At 37.7% G+C, this 20,863-nt stretch overlaps 1 protein-coding gene across 4 annotated transcripts in view; it reads right to left on the bottom strand.

Moving 5' to 3' along the window:
* The window catches only part of RAB3GAP2 (RAB3 GTPase activating non-catalytic protein subunit 2), a 232,069-nt gene that overhangs the window by 107,977 nt on the left and 103,229 nt on the right, over window positions 1-20,863 (bottom strand). For all 4 annotated transcript variants that reach the window (XR_015060109.1, XR_015060110.1, XM_085888493.1 and 1 more), the window contains exons 12-14: window positions 20,565-20,654; window positions 19,916-20,055; window positions 13,680-13,887 (exon numbers count right to left, since the gene is read on the bottom strand). Coding sequence is in view for 2 of the 4 variants with exons in the window: in XM_085888493.1 (XP_085744619.1) it covers window positions 13,680-13,887; window positions 19,916-20,055; window positions 20,565-20,654 (438 nt within the window). In the remaining 2 variants the exon portion in view is untranslated. The remainder of the gene's footprint in view (window positions 1-13,679; window positions 13,888-19,915; window positions 20,056-20,564; window positions 20,655-20,863) is intronic.

Here is a 20,863-nt window from a genome sequence, read left to right as displayed (position 1 = left end):
CTGCTTGTGCTATAGAAGAAAGCATATCTCCAACTAACAATCTCGCTTTATCAGGCAGACCTTCAAGTTTTTCAGCAAAATCTACAATTACACCACTTCCACTAATTTGTTTCTCCAACTCTTTGTTATGTCTTTCCAATTCTTTTTGAGCCTGGAGTTGAGCCTTCCTTTCGTTGGCAGTTTTCACCGCTGTTGAAATACCACCCGTCAATGCTCCAACCGCACTTAAACCAGCAAATAAAGGAATTAGAAATGGGAGAAATCCTCCACTCGTCTCTCTTATTGAATATTTTTTCAACATTGGTTTTGTCATTTTAATTTTAAGTGAGCCAGTGTCATTCAAGATTTTAACCTGTTCTCTTGTGAGAAAAACATCAATTCTTACTGCTCCTTTTCTCTGAATTGTATTAACGTTAATCGTACAAGGCTTTTGATTTTGAACACAAGATGATAGTTTATGAAGATTGATTTGATTAACATATACCCCAGTTGGTACTTTGCCACTCATTTATTTAACAAAAAATTATGTGAGACTAATCATCACACCATTATCTGTATTAATCTGCAATTCTGTTTCTTCCAAAAGCAAACAATATGTATCAACTTCTTCACTCTCTCCTCTTTCAATGTATAGGGAAGTATCCACTCGATTAGACTTTATAGTTTCCTTTTGAGCGCTCAGGTCAAACGCATAGATTGTATACAAACTTTTAAATGCTGTCATATCCAAAATAGGTTCTTTATTTCCATTACTTTCACACACCTTTTGGTAAGACTTGTATGCTTCAGCAAAATCATTTTTTTCCCAATTAATTTGCAATCTATCTCGTGGGTAAAATGTTCCATCTAGAGAAACGCGAAGTTGTTTCACCTTAGCATTATCACTCAATGCATTATTCTTATCAGTCGCAGTATCACCATCTGGCTTTTTAAAAATGATCCACAGATATCGTGGCTTTCCTTCCAGAACACCCAAATTCCACGTGTAAGTAGTTTGATTGAGTTTAACGTGTTGACATCTTCTTTTGAGGTATGATACACTGAGTGGTTTCTTTGAGTTAAGTCTTCGATTCAACATCTCTTCTGTTTTAAGATTAGGAGTATATTCACTGATATACCAACTCATCTCCTCAATTACAAATTTATTCTTTTCTCCAAAAGCACTACCAACACCAAAAAGCAATCGATTTTCATTATCATTCCTCTGTAGTTGAAATCTAATTTTAAGACCATACAGAACTTTATCATGATCACAAAATCCAAATATACCTTTAAGAGGAACTGCCACAGTAAAACTATTTTCTGCTTTTGTATCATCATTATACATTCCTTTCCTTTGAGTATATCCAGGGTCTGTGTTTGTTCCCGTTGACATATCAGGAATAAAACCTTCGGCAGACCCCTTTCCCATTCTATCACTGAATGTATAGAGTGTAAATTTTATCATTTCAGATACAGCAGAGACATAATCAACTGCTTCAACTTCTTGTGTCCCAATATACAAACGCACACTATCAAACATTTTCCAGAAGAAATCATTTACAAGTGTAGCGTTTGTATTATTCCCAGCTTTAGTGAATTTAAATTTACACAACAAGAAACTTTCGGAGAGATTCAAATAGGTTTGTTGATTATTTATTTCAAAACTTTTTGTACCATTCGTATTCCAGTCTGTTCCAGTTATTGCATTTACCTTGAAGTAATCTTCTTTTTTAGTGGAGTTTGAGATGATAATAGTATCATCCAAATCATAGATACTATCAATTGCTTCCATACTTGTATTTATTTAGGAAAAAAAGATGTTAAAACTTTTTGAAACCCTGATCCAAGTATTTGAATTATTTTCTGTCGTTCTTGGGGGGACAACTGAGTTTTGCCTTTCTTAATTTCTTTTATTGCTTGTAATTTATGAGATTCCTTCTGAGCATCTTTTATACTCTTTACGGCACCTGCTACATTTCCCACAGCAGAAGCAGTTGAACCAATTAGATCTTTATGTTTAAGAATAGTTGAACCAATACCCATGAGAGTATCAATTATCCCATCTCCTCTAAATTGATGTCCAACACCCCTTTGTCTCTTAGGTTTATAGTATCCTCTACCAAGATAAATACCTTCACCCTTGTAGTATGGGGAAAGGAACATCCCATCCCCTGTAATTATTTTATATTTTCCCAACTCGTGTTTCCTCCCAATAACCATCGTATTTATTTATTGGAAAACTTCACGTAGGTGAATTCTGATGGATATAACTTCTCCATTAAAAGAAATCACACGATTATCTTGGTCGGTTATCCTAAAATTTACTCTGTGTATGGTTTTTCCTGACACAGGCAGATAAACCAAATTTTTGGGTTCCATATTGAATTTATAACCAATTGGGGTTGAGTATGCGCTGAATGAAAATATTGTATTTGTTTTTTCCCATTATTATAAGCACCATCAATCAAATCACAGTGAATTAACACCGAATTTATTCCTGAGGATATTTGAATGACATTATCACTGTAAAACGTCCCATTAGTTTCAATCTTTTTTGAGGAGAAACCCAATAACTCTCTAAATGAATTATCAATTGTGAAATCAACCTTGTAGTTATTTTTAACTTTAATCGTTGATTTTGAAGTATGTTTTTGAATGTTTATAACAATATTTTTTGGTTCATCACCCTGTTCTTTCATAAGACGAGCAATTTCGGAAGATATTTGAGAAATCTCATATGCTCCGGGTGAGACTGTTATCGTTTTGTATCCACTTCCCGGATTATAACTAAACTTGTCATTTTTCTCGGTTATATTAAATAAGGTATTATAAGTTTCCATGGACAATAAAGATGCCTCATATTCTTTTGTTGTGTCAAGTTGTAGTGGGTATGGGAATGAAGATGTGTGGTCGCTTGTTGTGAAATTGAAACTAAGGATTGTGCTTCTCATCTTATTTAATATGAGATAAAATGTCTTTATATTGATATTTATTAATTATTTTCATGTTCATCAACTGGTCTAAAATGGCTGATGCTTCATTAAAACAATTGTTATTTCCAGCCTTCTTACTGCCTCACAACAATAACAGTCTATTAACTAATTGCGATGGGTCATTTGGAAGAAAACTAACACCTGAAACAAGGATACTTAAAGCCTGAATAATGTGTTTCTCCTTCTCATTCTTCCTACTTTTACCAGAAAGAATAACCTTATAATTTAGAGTGTTCAGCAGATCAATATATACTCTATCATCATTATTTTCCATATCCAATGGTTTATCAATATACTTTGATTCATCCCTCACAGTTGAACCTTGTCTTCCATCTTTTGTGAGAAGAAACATTAATCTCGGAGTTAGTTTAACAGGGGGTTGAGCAGAACCCAAGAACCTTAATTCATCATTAAATATCAATACCTTTTCTTGAACAAGATGAAATATTGCTGATTGTTCTGTTGGAATGAGTCCTGCTTTGGTTTTTGAATCCGCTGAATATTCATTGTTTTGAAGAGCATTCACAATATAATCAGGGGGTCGATTAATCTCTTCCAGTTGTTGAAATAAACCTTCATCATCATATTCTAATTCTCCTAAATGCTCTAATTCTTCCTCCGTCATTTGACTGAAATCTTTTAACATTTGAAGTTTTTTAGGAGTATATTCTACTGTGGGAACTGTGGAAACATCTTTCATTTTTCCTTGGGAAGTTTTTAAAAGTGGTTTAAAAAATTTCTCTTGTTTTCTTTCAAATGCTTCTTCGCCCGTTAGTTTCTGTCTGCGTTTCTTCTTTATGTCTTCCTGCTGTTTTACAACTTTTGAAACCAACTCTTGATGTTCCCTAAATCTTCTTGCTCTTTCTTTCGCATCCATTTATTTATTGAAAAATATCATTTAATATCTCATCTTGTTTCACAACAATATATTTATATTTTTCAGTCGTGTGTTTCATGTAATCCCCAAATTCCTTTTTACTACATAATGTAGAACAATTGTCTCTCCAAAAATTGTTTATATCTATTGAATTTAACTTGAATAAAATAAAAGTATTAGCATTGTTTCTGATGGAACGACGAGGAAGCTGAAAGTACGATTGACTAAGATAAATACAATTACAAGAAGAATGTCTCCCTCTTGTGTAGTAGCTGTCCATTACCATTTGGTTTCTCTCATTAACACAATCATCAAAGATAACGAGGTTCTTTTTGGATTTATCCAAATCTTGGGGAGACGGTATATCATCCGTATTATCACTCAGAATACAAGTTATCGGTTTTGATTTCTTTTTACATCTCTGTGTATCACAAAATAGTTGTATTATATCTTCAATGTTAAAATCATTTAGGTTTTTTTGAAGTTTAAATAAACCGATTATATCTTCTTTTTGAAGACCAGCATTAAAACCTTGTGAGAGTAGTTGATACTCTGGTTGTACACTTCACTTTGTGAAAATTATTAAATTATCATAATCTAAAAAGTTGGGAGTGAGGAGCATCTTTAAAAGTAAGCAGGTTTTTCCACATCCACTTGAACCAACTATGAGGCATCTTAATGAATTTGGGAGATTTTTATGGTTGTCAAATTTTATCTTATTTTCCCAAATGGGTAAAAAATCATTCATTTATATATTTGGAAAACAGGTTATTTAATTTATTATTGGCTTTTTTCGAAATTCTATATTTTATCCTAAGTTCAGGTTTAATTTCAAGATAATCCATTATTTTATTTATGCAATATCTTGTGTTGATATTTCCCTGAAAATCACATCCATGAATAATATATAACAACAATCCTTTGAACATTTCTCTAATACGTTCAGTTTCTTCCCTTGTAAGGAAAGGTGTGTTATCACCCTCATACTTTACATTCATTTCTCTAATCAATCTTGTAAAGTAATTCATTTTTGGTGTAAATCGAAAAGAATTATTTTCCTTTTTATATTTTTGATTATCATTAATTAGAAGATAATCACAGAATATACATTGTTTATAGGCTTTTGACTCTGTGTTTAATCCCCGTCTTTCACACGCAGGGCAATTCTCAAATTTGTCATATGGAGAATCATGGAATTCAAGAGGCTCAAAATCGAGTAAACTATTCATATTTATAAAGTAAAACTTTACTTAAACTGAAATTCATCTTCGATATCATCTTCGATACTTTCAGAATCATCTATACTTTCATAACTATCATTTGAACACCAACTCTCGGTGCCATAACTATCGTTTGAATGCAAACTCTCGGTGTCATAATCACTCTCATAATCTTCAAAATCTTCAGTTGAATATTGACTCATTTAATTAGTAGAAAAAAACATTACCATCGATATCGATATACATTTTTTCATTAACAGATTCAACTGCTACATTTTTTATATTAAAGGTAATTTTAAAATGATCCTTAACTACAATTGAACGAAATGTCATTTCACCTGATATATTAACATCCTTTATTTCATCAGGATTTATATCTTTAGGGTTGTTGAAAAAAATACAAATTTCTCCTTGCATATTACAGATGGTCTTATCTTTTCTTTCTAAAGCTTCATCCATAAGGTTTTTATTTTTTGATACCTTTTCTTGTTTCATTGCTTTTTCTAGTTTTGAATATATTGCCAGAAGGAGAGGAGAAACTTTTGTTAGAGATACCTTAATTGATGTTCTTCCAGGTATACTAAAAGCCCTTCCACTGAAGTAAATTGAAGAACTCATCATATCCACCATAATTGTTTTTATCCAATAGTTGTTATATTTATCTTTGTTCAATTTTACATCCTTGACATATTTCTCAGCATCTTTAACAAATGAAGAGATTGATTGAAACTTGTCTTTTGTGTCTTGAAACATTGTATTTATTAAGTGAAAAAGTTGGAGGATAAAATGGTTTTAAGCACAGATTCACCTGTAAAATAAACGAAATTTTCATCAAGAAAATTTTAGTTTAAGCACAGATTCACCTGTAAAATAAACGAAATTTTCATCAAGAAAATTTTAGTTTGAGCACAGATTCACCTGTAAAATAAACGAAATTTTCACCAAGAAAATTTTAGTTTAAGCACAGATTCACCTGTAAAATAAACGAAATTTTCATCAAGAAAATTTTAGTTTAAGCACAGATTCACCTGTAAAATAAACGAAATTTTCATCAAGAAAATTTTAGTTTAAGCAAAGTTTTATTATATAAATATGGTGAATACAACATACTGCGATGTTTGTAATCACGAATATAAACATTATAGAAAACACCTCCGAACCAAACACACATTTAATCTATTTCACAAAATATCCCCTCTTGAGTTGGAAAGAAAACATTGTGATACCTGCTCAAAGGATGTTTTGAAGAGTAGTTATAATAGGCATCTTCAATCACAAAAACACAAGAAAAATGAGTTTAAAGTAAAGGGAGACTATTATATTGAAAACACTGATGGGGCATTTAAAGGGCATATAAAAATCAGGATTTTTCAATTTGGAGAACCCGGTCCATCATCAATAGTTGAATCAATTGAAATAGTGAAACCTGATGTTGAAAAATTTATTAAAAAGACATTAAAAGAAATGAAAACTTTAAAGTTTTATATGGGAGTGAAAATGAATATGAAAAGACAAGATGAAGAACAAACTCCTTATATGAGGACAGATCTTCATTTTATAACATCATTTCAAGATTTTTTGAATAGTGGGGTTTATGAAGAACTATCAAGACAAGAGGAGGATGTTGATAATACAGTGGTAGGAAGTGGATTCAATATTAAAAAAATCATCTTTTTAGATATACACATTCTAAAATCAAACCCTCTTAAAGCTTCTTCTGATATTGAATTACCAAAAGAAATAAAACGAAAGAAGGCAGTTGTTAATATTAAGAATAATGATAATAAATGTTTTCTCTGGTCTGTTCTTGCTCACTTACATCCACCAAAATGTAATTCAGAAAGAGTAAAACAATATATGAAATATGAGAATACCTTGGACATTAAAGATTTTAATTTCCCAATGCCACTAACAGATTTTCCTAAATTTGAGAAAAAGAATAATCTTTCTATTAATGCATATGGATTAACGGATACAAACAAAGTTCAAATATTAAAAATTTCAAACAACTATAAAAATGAAGAAACACACATTGATCTTTTATATTTTAGTGTTGGAAAGAATTCACATTACACATACATCAATAATTTATCAAGATTAATCTCTTCTCAGGTATTCAGAACAGCAAACAAAATATATCCTTGTAAGCGATGTCTTAATTCATTTCATACAAAAGAACGATTAGAACAACATTCAAAATATTGTAGTAATCATAAATCAGCTGTAATTACAATGCCTAAACCTGGTGAAAAGATTTCTTTTGAAGAATATAATAAATCTATCATGCACCCATTTGTGATATACGCTGATTTTGAATGTATCCTTAAAAAGATAAATACTGCTTCTCCTAATCCAAAAGAACCATATACAAATAAATATCAAAAACATATTCCTTGTGGTTTCTGTTATTATATCAAATCATCTGTTGGAGAAAAGTATAATAAACTTGAACAGTATAGTGGAAAAAATGCTTCACAAGAGTTTGTAAAACGATTAGAAAAGGATTGTATAAGACTAACTAAATTAATGAAAGAAACAAATGAACCGATGAAATTAACCATAGAAGAAAAATTAGAATTTAGAAAGAACAATATCTGTCATATTTGTGAGGAGGAAATTGAGGAGTCTAAAGTTAGGGATCATTGTCATCTTACTGGTAAATATAGAGGTCCCGCTCATTCCTGTTGTAATCTTAATTATAAATTACCTTCTTTTATTCCAGTCTTTCTTCACAACAGCGCCAACTATGATACACATCTATTTATAAATGAACTTTCAAAAACACCAGGGAATATTTCTGCCATAACAAACACAAGTCAAAAGTATATTTCATTTACAAAAATGATATTCACAAAACCTATAACTCGTATAAGGTTTCTTGATTCTTACAAGTTTATGGGAACGCCACTAGCCAACCTCGCATCAAATCTAAGCTCCACGGGCTCTTTTCCAAATCTTAATTCATTCTTTCCAAAAGAGGAAATTCTAACTAAAGAGGAAATTCAGATTAAAGAGAGAATTCAAAGTAAAGAGGAAATTCTAATTAATGAGGAAATGAATGAAGAAATTCTTACTGAAGATGAAATTCTAATTATACAGAAAATTCGAACAAAGAATGAAATTCTAACTAAAGAGGAAATTCTGATTATAGATGAAATTCTGATTAAAGAGGGAATTCTAACTAGAGAGGAAATTGAAACAAGGAATGAAATTCAAAGTAAAGAGAAAATTCTTACAAGTAAGGGAATTTATCCTTATGGTTATATGGATTCATTTATGAGATTTAAAGAAACACAACTTCCTTCAAAAGAAAGTTTCTATAATAACCTTTATGAAGAAGAGATAAGTGATAAGGAATATAAACACGCACAAGAAATTTGGAAAATATTTAAGATAAAGAACCTTGGAGAATATCATGATTTGTATCTAAAAACAGATGTTTTATTGTTAGCTGATGTGTTTGAAGCTTTTAGATCACTCTGTCATAATAAAAATTGTTATGGATTAGATCCTGCCCACTATTTCACAGCTCCTGGTTTAGCTTGGAGTGCAATGTTGAAAATGACAAAACAAGATATAGATTTAGTCAGTGATGTAGATATGCTTTTGATGATTGAGAAGTCTAAGAGAGGTGGAATATCACAAGTATGTTCAAAAAGATATGCTAAAGCAAATAATAAATATCTTCCAAATTATGAGAGTGAAAAAGATAGTAATTATTTGATGTACTTTGATGCTAATAATTTGTATGGATGGGCAATGTCTCAATCTCTGCCTTATGGTAAATTAGAGTGGGTGGAAGAAAAGGATTATGAAAAGGCTTTGATGAATATTGTTATTTCTTCTAAAGAGAAATTGAATGACAAAGAAGAAGGTTATTATTTTGAAGTTGATTTGAAGTACCCGAGTGATCTTCATAATAAGCATAAAGACCTTCCTTTTGCATGTGAGAAAGAAACCCCAAAGAAAGAATGGTTCAGTGATTATCATAAAAGTTTTAATATTAAAGGCAAATCAACAGAAAAGTTATTAACAACATTCTATGATAAAGAGGGATATGTTTTGCATCAAAGGAACTTGAGACAATATTTATCTGCTGGGTTGAGAGTAGCTAAAATTCATAGAGTTTTAAAATTTAAACAAAGTCCTTGGATGAAAAAGTATATTAAATTCAATACAGATATGAGAACAAATACAAAAGTAAAATTTGAAGGGGAATTCTATAAATTGATGAATAATGCTGTCTTTGGAAAGACAATGGAGAATGTTAGAAACAGGCAAAACATTAGATTTGCAACATCTTGGAAAGAAGCTTCTAGATTGATAAATAAACCAAGTTTTGAGAGAGAAGAGGTTTTTTCAGAGAACTTTTCTGCTATTCATATGAAAAAGGAAAGTATTGTCATGGATAAACCAATTTATATTGGAACAGCAGTTCTTGATTTATCAAAGATATTGATGTATGATTATTTGTATAATGATTTAAAGAAAGAGTATGGTGAAAATGTTTCATTGTTGTATATGGACACTGATAGTTTTATTCTAGATATAAAAACTGATGATGTTTATAAAGATATGAAGAAAAACATTGGAGTATATGATACAAGTAATTTTAGTAAGAAGAGTGAGTTATTTTCAAAAAAGAATGAAAAGGTTATTGGTAAGTTTAAGGATGAGTTGGGTGGAAAAGTAATGAGTGAGTTTATTGGATTGAGAGCAAAGGCATATGCTTATAAGTATGGTGATCAGATTGATAAAAGGTTAGTAAAATATGTAATATGTAATAATATGTGTAATATGTAAAATATGTAATATGTAAAAGAAATATGTAATAAAGAAATCAATAACTTTTAGAAATTATTATAATTGTTTGATGAATAAGAAAGAAGAATATAGGAAAATGAATACAATAAGAAGTTATAAACATAAGATATATAGTGAAGAAGTAAATAAAAAGGCATTAGGGGCCTTTATTGATAAGATATTTATTTTAGATAATGGAATAGATTGTGTTCCATATGGATATTGTATGATAGAGTGTATAAAATAGATTGTGTTCCATATGGGTATTGTATGATAGAGTGAATAGAATAGATTGTGTTCCATATGGACACAAGTTTTAACGATGGGAAGATGGGTTGGGGTTTTTAAGGGCTACCGCCGCGTTTTTCACAATATATAAATGGTCGAACCAAGTATTAGTCAAACTAAAGAGTGGAGAAAATCTCAGTCTTGGTATATAAATGGAAAACATAATGAATGTGAAAAATATCAAATAAGTCTTATTGAAAAAATATCTAAAACAAAGGTAAATAAAACAAATATGCGAATCAATTTAAAAACCAATAAGTTAGAGGATGTAAAGAAAATAATAAATATGTTTGAATGGACTGAAAAATTTGATGGTTATCAATTGAACAATGGAAAAATAATTTACTACAATATCAAAATGATATGCAACTCAGGAGGTGGTCAGATGAGATCATTAAGAGAAGTTTATCATTTCGTAATGGCACAAAAGGGGTATCTTAAAAAATAAAGATTCAAATGTTTTGTTTTTCAATATTTTAGATGGGGATTATTGTGCAAAGAAAATTGAACTATTGAAGGAATTTGAGAATGAACAAATGTTTATAGGTTCAATGAGTGAGCTAAACAATATGCATTGGTTATTTGATAAAGAGTGCCCCGAGGCTTAGACGTTTCAGATATTTCTTTAGAATCACCTTTAACAAATCTTTATCTTGTTGTATGGGTTATTTGATAAAGTGTCCCGGGGATTAGACGTTTCAGATATTTCTTTAGAATCACCTTTAACAAATCTTTATCTTGTTGTATGGGTTATTTGATAAAGAGTGTCCCGGGGCTTAGGCGTTTCAGATATTTCTTTAGAATCACCTTTAACAAATCTTTATCTTGTTGTATGGGCTATTTGAATAGAGAGCCCCTAGGTTAAAAGGGGAAATAAAAAATGACCGTTTTTACAGCCATTTTTCCCTGCTGTGCAGGGGTTTGGCTTTTTCTTGAGGCAATGTTTTATGGCCGGATGCCCTTCCTGACACCAACCCTGGTCGCCTCTTACGACACACAGGGATATGGTACACCTATTCTAACCGGGGCATACACCGGGACCAGTACACTGGCACTCATTTCGCCGACCTCGGAAGGATGGCAGGCTGAGTCAACCCCCTGGTGTTAATTCAGCAGCCAACGGGATTTGAACTCAGGACCCTGGGATCCCAAGCCGCCACCCTAACCACTAAGCCAACACCAGGCTCCAGGTTAAAAGGGGAGACAAATAAATATACCTTGGGCTAAAAAGGGGATTTATTTTTTCAGGGGAAAAAAAGAAAAATTTCATGGCTGAAAATCCCCCATTCATTTACATGGGAAAAAGTGAGCCAGAACCAGTATTCTTTCCCTACTAAGGACAATAGGATTAAAAATTATTATTTTTTACAAACACAGTGGTCAACCAACTGCAGCAGTGAGAAAAGGTTTGTGAACCCTTTAGAATTCACTGTATTTCTACATAAATTTGACCTAAAATGTGATAAGATCTTCATACAAGTCCTAATAATAGATAAAGAGAACCTGATTAAACAAATAGCAAAAATAAAAATAAAAATCTACTCTTTCGTTTATTGAACAAAATTATTCAACTTTTAATTTCTGTCAGAAAATGTATGTGAACCTTTACATTCAGTACCTTGAACTTGACCCCCTTGAGCAGTAATGACGTCAACCAAACATTTCCTGTAACTCTTGATCAGTCCTGCACATCGGCTTGGAGGAATTTTTTCCCATTCCTCCTTACAGAACTGCTTAAACTCAGAGATGTTTGTGGGCTTTCTTGCGTGAACTGCTTACTTCAGGTTCTGCCACAACATTTCAATTGGGTTAAGGTCTGGACTTTGACTTGGTCATTCCAAAATGCAAAATCTCTTCTGCTTCAGCCATTCTGTTGTAGATTTACTTGTGTGTCTAGGATCGTTGCCTTGCTGCATGGCACACTTTCTGTTAAGCTTTAGCTCACGGACAGATGCCCTGACATTCTCATGTAGAATTTGCAGGTACAATCCAGAATTCATGGTGCTGTCAATGACAGTAAGCCAGCTGGGTACTGAGGCAGCAAAGCAGCCCCAAACCATGATACTCCCACCACCATGCTTCATGGTTTGGATGAGGTTCTTATGTTGGAATGCAGTATTTGGTTTTCGCCAACATAACGTTTCTCATTTAAGCCAAAACGTTCAACTTTCAACTCATCGGCCCAAAGAAGATTCTTCCAATAGACTTCTGGATCATCCAAGTGGTGTTTGACAATCTTGAGACGGGCAGTAATGTTCTTCTTGGAGAGCAGTGGTTTCCTCCTTGCTATCCTCATATGTACACAATTCTTGTTCAGCGTTTTCCTGATGGTGGACTAATGAATACTGACATTAGCCAAAGCAAGAGAGGCCTGCAGATCCTTAGACATTACCCTGGGGTTCTTTGTGACCTCCTGGATTGTTGTACGCCTTGATCTTGGAGTGATTTTCATTGGATGACCACTCCTGGAAAGAGTAACAATGGTGTTGAAGTTTCTCTATTTGTACAATATCTGCCTATCCTGGTATTGGCTTAGTGGTTAGGGTGGCTGGCTTTGGATACTAGGGTCCTGAGTTTGAGCCCCGTTTTTCCACTGAATTAACACCAGGGGGTTGACTCAGCCTGTCATCCTTCCGAGGTCGGCAAAATGAGTACCAGTGTACTGGTCCCGGTGTATGTCCCGGTTAGAATAGGTGTACCATATACCTGTGTGTCATAACAGGCAACCAGGGTTGGCGTCAGGAAAGGCATCCAGCCATAAACCATTGCCTCAATAAGGGAACCATGATTGCATGGAGCCTGCAAAAAAGCTAACCCCTGCTCAGCAGGGAAAAATGGCTGTAAAAAAGCTGTGTACAATATCTGCCTGATGGTGGATTGGTGGAGCCCAACATCTTTAGAAATGGTTTTGTAACCCTCTGCAGACCGATGAGCATCGAAAACTGTTTTTCTGTCCTCAGAAATCTCTTTTGATCGGGGCATGACACGCTTCGAAAAACCTGTGTGGTGAAGACCAGACTCTGATGGTGACGAACAAATTTATGTTTTTCATATAGGGCAGGGCCACCCAAACTCACTCCGATTGTCAGCCAATCGATTAAAACACATGACTAATTGAGCTGATTAACTGCAGCATGACAGCCCTTAATTGAGCTGATTAACCTTGAGGTTCACACACTTTTTCCAACAAACAAATTGAATGTTGGATCATTTTGCTCGATAAATAAATGAAAAAGTGGATTTTTTGTGCTATTAATAACCATTTAATTAAATCACCAAGTGGGGTTGACTCAAGCCATCATCCTTCCGAGGTCAGTGAAACGAGCACCAGTGCACTGGTAAATAGGGGCATTGCATCAGCAGCATAGCTGGGCTCTCAACCAATGATGCAACCGGCAGCCACAGGCTGCACATGAATAAGAAGAAGACTGGTCATATTAGTGGCAGCTTCCATTTAACAATGAGAAGTGTAAAGTTGTCCATTATGGCTGTAAGCTGGGAATTTCGGAGTTTCACCTGCAGTTTTTCCCAACGTTGAAGGCAGCAACACGTGGTCCTTGTTGTGTACTCCACACCTCCAAGATTCCACGGCGTGGAGCATAAATTACCAGAAACTGCGCAACACGAAAGTGTCGGGACTCAGACATTTGGAGTGAGCCGTGTCTGTCAGGATCTCCACTCTCTTCAGTAACCTGAATCCACCCTACTTCGGCATCCCTGTATCCTGAGAAAAGAAAGCACGACTCAAAATTGAATTATTTTTCTCGAATGGGCATCATAATGCAATGATGTTGCATCAAATTTATCAAAAGCATGAACCATCTTACTTTGGTATCAGAAAGCAAGATTAATAAATCAGTAGTCAACATGCACTTCGTATTGATGATAAATTTCGGAACTATTTGTGGCTTACCAGGTTGACCCAGCACAAGGTTCCCACGAGCAAAAAACAAACCCAAGGAATCATTATATTATTAATATATGATTTGTTGTATGTAAAATTACATCCATGAGCAATGTTTATATTGTCATAATCAACAAGTCCTTGAAAACAAATGACCATAAATTACACTTCATTACTGTTGGTTCACGAGTCAGTAAGTGACCACTATATTCGTTATAGGTGTGTGTCTGTCTGTCTGTCTATCTGTCCCAAGCATAGCTCCGTGGGTTTTGATCCGATCTTGATAAAATTAAGGTGCGAGGTTTGTATCATGATAGAGTTGTTTTCCGGAGAATGGGCGTGCTGCGCCCATTATGGGCAGGGCCATGCCCAAAAAAACGTGTTTTTAGGGGGTAGCCGGTTTCAAGTTACATCTTCTCTGAGGGGGTTTGTCGAATCTGGCAGGGGTTTCGGTATTTGGTTAGCCCAATGGCACCGCATAGCCCCACGGAGCTTGATTTTTCATTTTCGTCCCAAGGTCAAGGTCAAGAACTTAGAAAATGTCAAAAAAATCAATAAATTGGGCATCGAGCTCCTAGGGTTTTCAACTGTTTCAAATGAAAATTGGTATGCAAGTAGTGCTCTTCGAGTACTACAACTTTCATCATTTAAGTTTTTCCCGATTCCCGCCAGTTTGCCCGTGGCGTCCCCTCGAAGGTCAAAAAATTAAAAAGGCGAACCATGTACATTACTCGTGAACCATCGCCGTCTCCAGACTTGTCTTTAGTTACAGAATAACTGGAATCTTTGCAATATAAAGAAAAAGTAATGGCTGCTGCAGTTGTTAAAAATACTGTCATGGTCACAAATAAAATAAAAGGCAAATTTTTGTGAATGAAAACAATAAAAATACAGAAAACAAAAAATAGGCACCTCTGTTATAAGTGCAGGTGAATGTTTGTCGAATGGCACCTTTTTACAATGAGAAGGTTTAAAAATGTGCAGAGTTTATAAGAAAACAATTGGTAAATATACAAACCCTGCTTCGATTGGAAACAGCTGTATTCTTTTTTCCATTGTGACAGATTAGACCCCTGCCCTGGTCGTGGTCTTGCTGTTGCAGTGAAGAGTTCCATCTCCGTATTGCCGAAATTCTGCCCGAACCCTTCCTAATCCCCAAAAATCTCATGGTTGCAGAGGGAAATGTGCAGCCAATCATGTGCATCTGCACGATGTACCATCCACCGAAGAACGACGACTCTGTGCAGATATATCTTAACTAACACGAAGCAACTAATAGCCATCCATTCCAACTCTCAATTCATCATCTGCACGACGACTTCCATTGCAGCTGGCTTGGAATTGGCACTGCACCAAACAGCCATGGAAACTGCAACAAACAGCCATGACAAATGCACCAAACAGTTAGGGCAACTGCGGCTAAGGCCTGGCGTTGTGACATGGGACATTATCCTGCTGAAGAAATCCATTCACAGATGGATACACTGCTGTCAGGTCAGGTTCGATCTGTGACCTGCTACAGGTACCATGTAAACCTGTACTAACCTGTTCCATGGTCGGGTTGTCGGCGACTAAACCGTCTCCCCCACCAGGTTTTCTGGTGAGGAGGGTGTTTGGATATGGACACCCAGCAGGATTAAAAACAAAACCTGTCAAAGGGCGGAGGAGCTCCTTGTGAGCCAACGGCCATCCATATCTAGTGCCCAACTGTGTCTGCGGACGTCCTCCTGCAGTTGGGTTACTTCTTATTAGGAGGTTGGTGGCAGGATTTGCACTCCAGCCACCATAAAACGCTTCATTCCGCAAAACGCAAAAACGCAAAAAAATCTGAAAACCCACTCCGTGGGAGTACCTCCTGTGCAGCTTCCCTTCGCAGGTCAGCTCACCGGATGATGGGATTGGGGCAAAGCCTTGGGACCCCAATCTTTGATAGGAGGGAAACCACGGGGTAACATCCCTGGGTCAGATTGCGGGAGAGTGTGTCGGAGTGGTGCTGAGGTGTCGTCCACCAGACGGCGGTCTCCTTGGGTTAACCTGAGGCGGTCCCTTCGGGTGGGTGCCTGGAATGTCCTATCCCTAAGAGAGGATGATCACCTGTCTCTGTTATCATCTGAGCTCAAGCGTTTGGACATCGGGATTGCAGCTCTCTCTGAGGTTCGGAGACCGGATTGCGGCGAGATAATGGTGGGTGGTTACACCTACTATTGGTCTGGTCGCTCTGATGGTTACCATACCCAAGGAGTTGCTGTAGCTGTGTCCAATAAGCTGACCCCAATGATAATTGAGGTAACACCGGTCAACGAGCGTATTATGAGATTAAGGATTCGTCACTCCTTAGGTGTCATTTCCCTGGTCTCTATTTATGCTCCGACTGAGGCGAGTGATCTTACCGTGAAGGATGCATTCTACGCCACACTCGAGTCTGTGGTTGATCAGTGCCCCAGACGAGATACACTTCTAGTCTTGGGGGATTTCAATGCATCGACTGGAACTGATAGGGATGGTTATGAGGTGTGTGTTGGTCCCCATGGGTCAGGAACTATGAACCAGAATAGCACTAAGTTCCTTGACTTTGCAAGAAGTCATGGACTTAGGGTGGCTGGTTCATGGTTTCAGCGCCCGCAAGCTCATCGCTGGACTTGGTATTCCAACGCTGGCGGTGTGGCAAAGGAGATTGACCATGTCCTCATTGACGGTCGTTGGAGGATGATCCAGAACTGCAGGGTCTACCGGAGTGCTCAGTTCCTCAATACTGACCACAGGCTTGTTGTAGCAACTCTAAAGCTGCACCTTAAATCCTGGAGAATGGTACCATCCCAGCCTAGGCTGGATGTTGCCAAGCTCAGGGATGAGAGAGTAGCTGAGGAGTTTGCGAACAGGCTGAGTGGACACTTGGGGGTCTGGGTGCTTTGGGGGGTCCTGAAGAGTTGTGGAGCACCTTCAAGACCACCGTCCTTGATGTTGCCGGTGGATGCCTTGGAGTTCACCGCAGGGCAAAGAAGAATTTTGTCTCTCAAGGGACACTGGATACCATTGACCAGAGTCGCAGGGCCAGGCTGAATGGCAGAGCTGAGCTGTTCAGGGAGCTGAGGCGTAAAACTGTACGTGCACTGAGGGTGGACAAGGAGGCCTATGTGCGAGGAATCTGTGAGGGGGTAGAGCATCACCTGTGGACAGGTGATTCCCGTCCGCTTACAGGGGAATTCGCGCATTGCGTTCATCCAAGCCCATCCCTCGGAGCACTGTAGTTCGAGCAGAGAGTGGTAGGCTCTTGACAGAGGAGTCTGAAGTGAAGGGCCCGCTGGGCCGGTTACTTTGAGCGGTTGTACCAGGCTGATCCCCAGCTGTCGAGTTGGACGTCAAGGGTGTTACAATCCCTGTTGCTGACCCTCGAATCCAACTGTGGTCCACCATCGCTTGTGGAAACACGGGCTGCGGTGAACCAGTTGAAACGGGGCAAAGCTCCAGGGATCTGTGGCATCCATGCTGAACTTCTCAAGGCTGGTGGAAATGCTGCACTCGCGTCGTTGCATGCAGTTTTGTGCTCTGCCTGGAACACAGGCATCATCCCAACTGACTGGAAGAGGGGCCTTGTTGTCCCTCTCTGGAAAGGAAGGGTGATCGCCAAGACTGCAACAACTACCGAGGGGTGACGCTGCTCTCAGTGCCGGGCAAGGTCTTTGCTCGGATAATTCTTGATAGGGTTCGCCACCATCTGCTTGAGCACCAGCGTCCAGAGCAGTCAGGCTTTACACCAAAGAGGTCAACGATTGACCGTATCCTTGCTCTTCGTGTCCTCACTGAACGCAGACGAGAGTTTCGGCAGGGGCTGCTTGCAGCCTATGTTGATCTCTGTAAAGCGTTCGATTCAGTGAATCGGGATGTCCTCTGGAGGATTCTTGGTCTTCGTGGGGTGCCACCGAAACTGATCGATCTGATGTCTGAACTCTACTCTGGTACTGAGAGTGCTGTGAAGTGTGGTGGTACCGCCTCTGACTTATTTCCAGTTGTTACTGGAGTTCGTCAGGGATGTGTACTTGCCCCCACACTTTTCAGCACTTGTATGGACTGGATTTTTGGGAGGATGTCGGAGAGATCAAGTTGCGGTGCATCGTTTGGCAATGTCAAGATCTCGGACCTTGATTTTGCAGATGATGCAGTCATCTTTGCGGAGACTTTAGACATCCTCTTGGGGGCCCTCGAGGTGCTGAATGAGGAGTCGGAGCCGTTGGGATTACGGATTTCTTGGGTCAAAACAAAGATCCAGGCTTTCGGTGACATCTTGGATGCTGCTGTCCTGTCTGTGTCTGTTTGTGGTGAGGATGTTGAGGTCGTGGATAGATTCACTTACCTTGGCAGTGATATTCATGTCTCCGCAGGTTGTGAGCCGGAGGTCAATAGACGTCTGGGTCGGGCCTGGGGAGTCATGGATTCACTGGATCATGGGGTGTGGCGCTGCCGGTACCTGTGCGGGAGGACGAAAGTCCGAGTCTTCAGGTCCTTGGTACTTCCAGTCTTGCTCTATGGGTGCGAGACTTGGACTTTGACCAAGGATCTGAGACGGAGACTTAATTCCTTTGGTACCAGGTCTCTTCGGAGAATCCTTGGCTATCGCTGGTCGGATTTTGTGTCCAACGAGCGGTTGCTGAGAGAGACTCGGATGAGATTTGTTACCTGCATAGTCCGTGAGCGTCAGCTGCGGCTGTATGGACATGTGGCTCGTTTTCCTGACGCTGATCCTGCTCACCAGATTCTCTCAGCGAGGGAGTCTCATGAGTGGAGGAGGCCAGTGGGCCGACCACGTGCCTCATGGTTGCAGCAGGTTGACCATCATCTCAAGGAGATGGGGATGGGCCTGGCATCTGCCTGGGGGATGGCCAGACGGAGGCCCCCGGAGTACCGGCGGAAAGTGGACGCAGCGACGCGCTGTTCTGGCACATGCTCCCATACCTGACCTGACACTGCTGCCATGAAGGGATGTACCTAATTGGCAATGATGTTCAGATATCCTGTGGCATTCAAGCATTGCTCCACTTTTATCAAGGGGCTCAAGGTGTGCCATGAAAACACATCTGACACCATCACACCACCAGGCTACAATGTTGACACATAGCATGATGGATACATGTACTGATGTGGCTTTCTCCATATTCTAGTCTTCCCATCAGCGTGAAACAGCAAGAACCAGGATTCATCAGACCAGGCAATGTTGTTCCAATTCTCCAGTGTCCAGTGTTTTCATTCCTTAGCCCACTGAAACCACAGGTTCTTGGTTTTGCTGAAAGAAGTGGAACTCTGTACGTTCGTCAGCTGCTATACCCCAGTTGTATGAAGGTACGATGAGTGGTGCATTCTTTTATTGTCTTTCAGCACCAATGTTCCTTATGTTTTGTACACTGAGTGTATATACAATCTTTTTGACCATGTCCACTCCTCTATTCCCATGTTTTTCTCATTTAAAGAATCCCTTCATCTATCTTGACTTACGCTTTAGTCAAATATTTTATGAGTGCAATCTACCACTCAATATCTTGGACTAAAGAGCAAGACAGGAGTTCTATAGCCCCTGCACTTATCAACAATCACTTCAACTCTCACTGACTGCTTTTACAATGCAAATAAAGCTGTTTTTGTCGTTTTAAATGTTGTTTATGTTCTAGTGCGTGCCTTGTCTGCCTGTATCCTCCAACCATATTGTCAGTATGTCTATCAGGTGTTCTTTGTTTTCCACTTCTCATGATTATTGACCTCTCAATAAAGGAAAATGAAAAGTAGTATGGCAACAAGATGAATTGAGGAATGGATTAAGGCAACAAGTAAAAAAAAATAAAAAAATCATCCAACTCACCCTTCCACATTCTCACAGCAAGGCCACGCTGCAGATCCAAAATGGTGACCCGGCCAAACTCGTCGGTAATGGCAGCAAGAGTATTGCATGGTGATAAGGTGATAGACTCTCCACAGCGTCGAGAGTCTGGCAAACCAAACCTACCACAGTATATCATGATTAAAAACTGGAGATAAATTTGGGTTGTAATATAAAAATTTATTTAGAGTATCCTTTAAGACCCCCACTTAAGACCCTTGAAGACCCCTAGTAGACACTATAGAGTCTTATAGACCCTTTAGAACCCGAATATCACATAGACCCCATTACACCCTTGAGATCCTCTTCGACTCTTTAGAGCCCCTAAGATGCTGAGACTCCTTTCTACCCTTTAGACCATTTTATACCATTAAATACCGTCGACCCCTTTGACCTTTCAGACAAATTTTTTTTTTGCACGATTTTTTAAAAACATGTGATAAATCCATAATAAAATATACAGTATACCATTGGTCATAAATCCCAGTGTAAATTCACACTACCAATTAATTAACTTACGTAACATTGCCAAATGCCCATTATACGTGTTTTCAAACAAACAAACAAAAATCTTCAATTCTTACATCACATTACACTTCATAATAAGGCAAGTAAGATAGTTTCAACTAACCGAACGGGTAAAGCGGTGGCAGGTTCCATTTTAGGCTTCTGTTTCTGTTGCGGGTCTGTGTCCTGACGTCCTTTCCAGCCAAGCCAGCCACTAGAAAGAAAATAGGTTATTGTAAAAAAAAATCCACTTAAGTACCAATTCCACAATAAAAGTTAAAATTAATGCAATCCTAAAATAATTTAATCATTACCTCTACCACCGAAGGTGAAGGTGGTTATGTTTTCACCCCTTTCTGTTTTTGTCTGTGTGCAGGATATCTCAAAAAGTTGTGGAGGGATCTGGATTAAATTTTGTGGACA

Source organism: Eptatretus burgeri, chromosome 7 (genome assembly GCF_056783735.1).
Source record: "Eptatretus burgeri isolate ZD-2024b chromosome 7, Ebu_testis_v1, whole genome shotgun sequence".
NCBI lineage: Eukaryota > Metazoa > Chordata > Myxini > Myxiniformes > Myxinidae > Eptatretus > Eptatretus burgeri.
The sequence above is the reverse complement of the archived record's forward strand: the minus strand, read 5'-3'. Positions and strand labels throughout refer to the sequence as shown.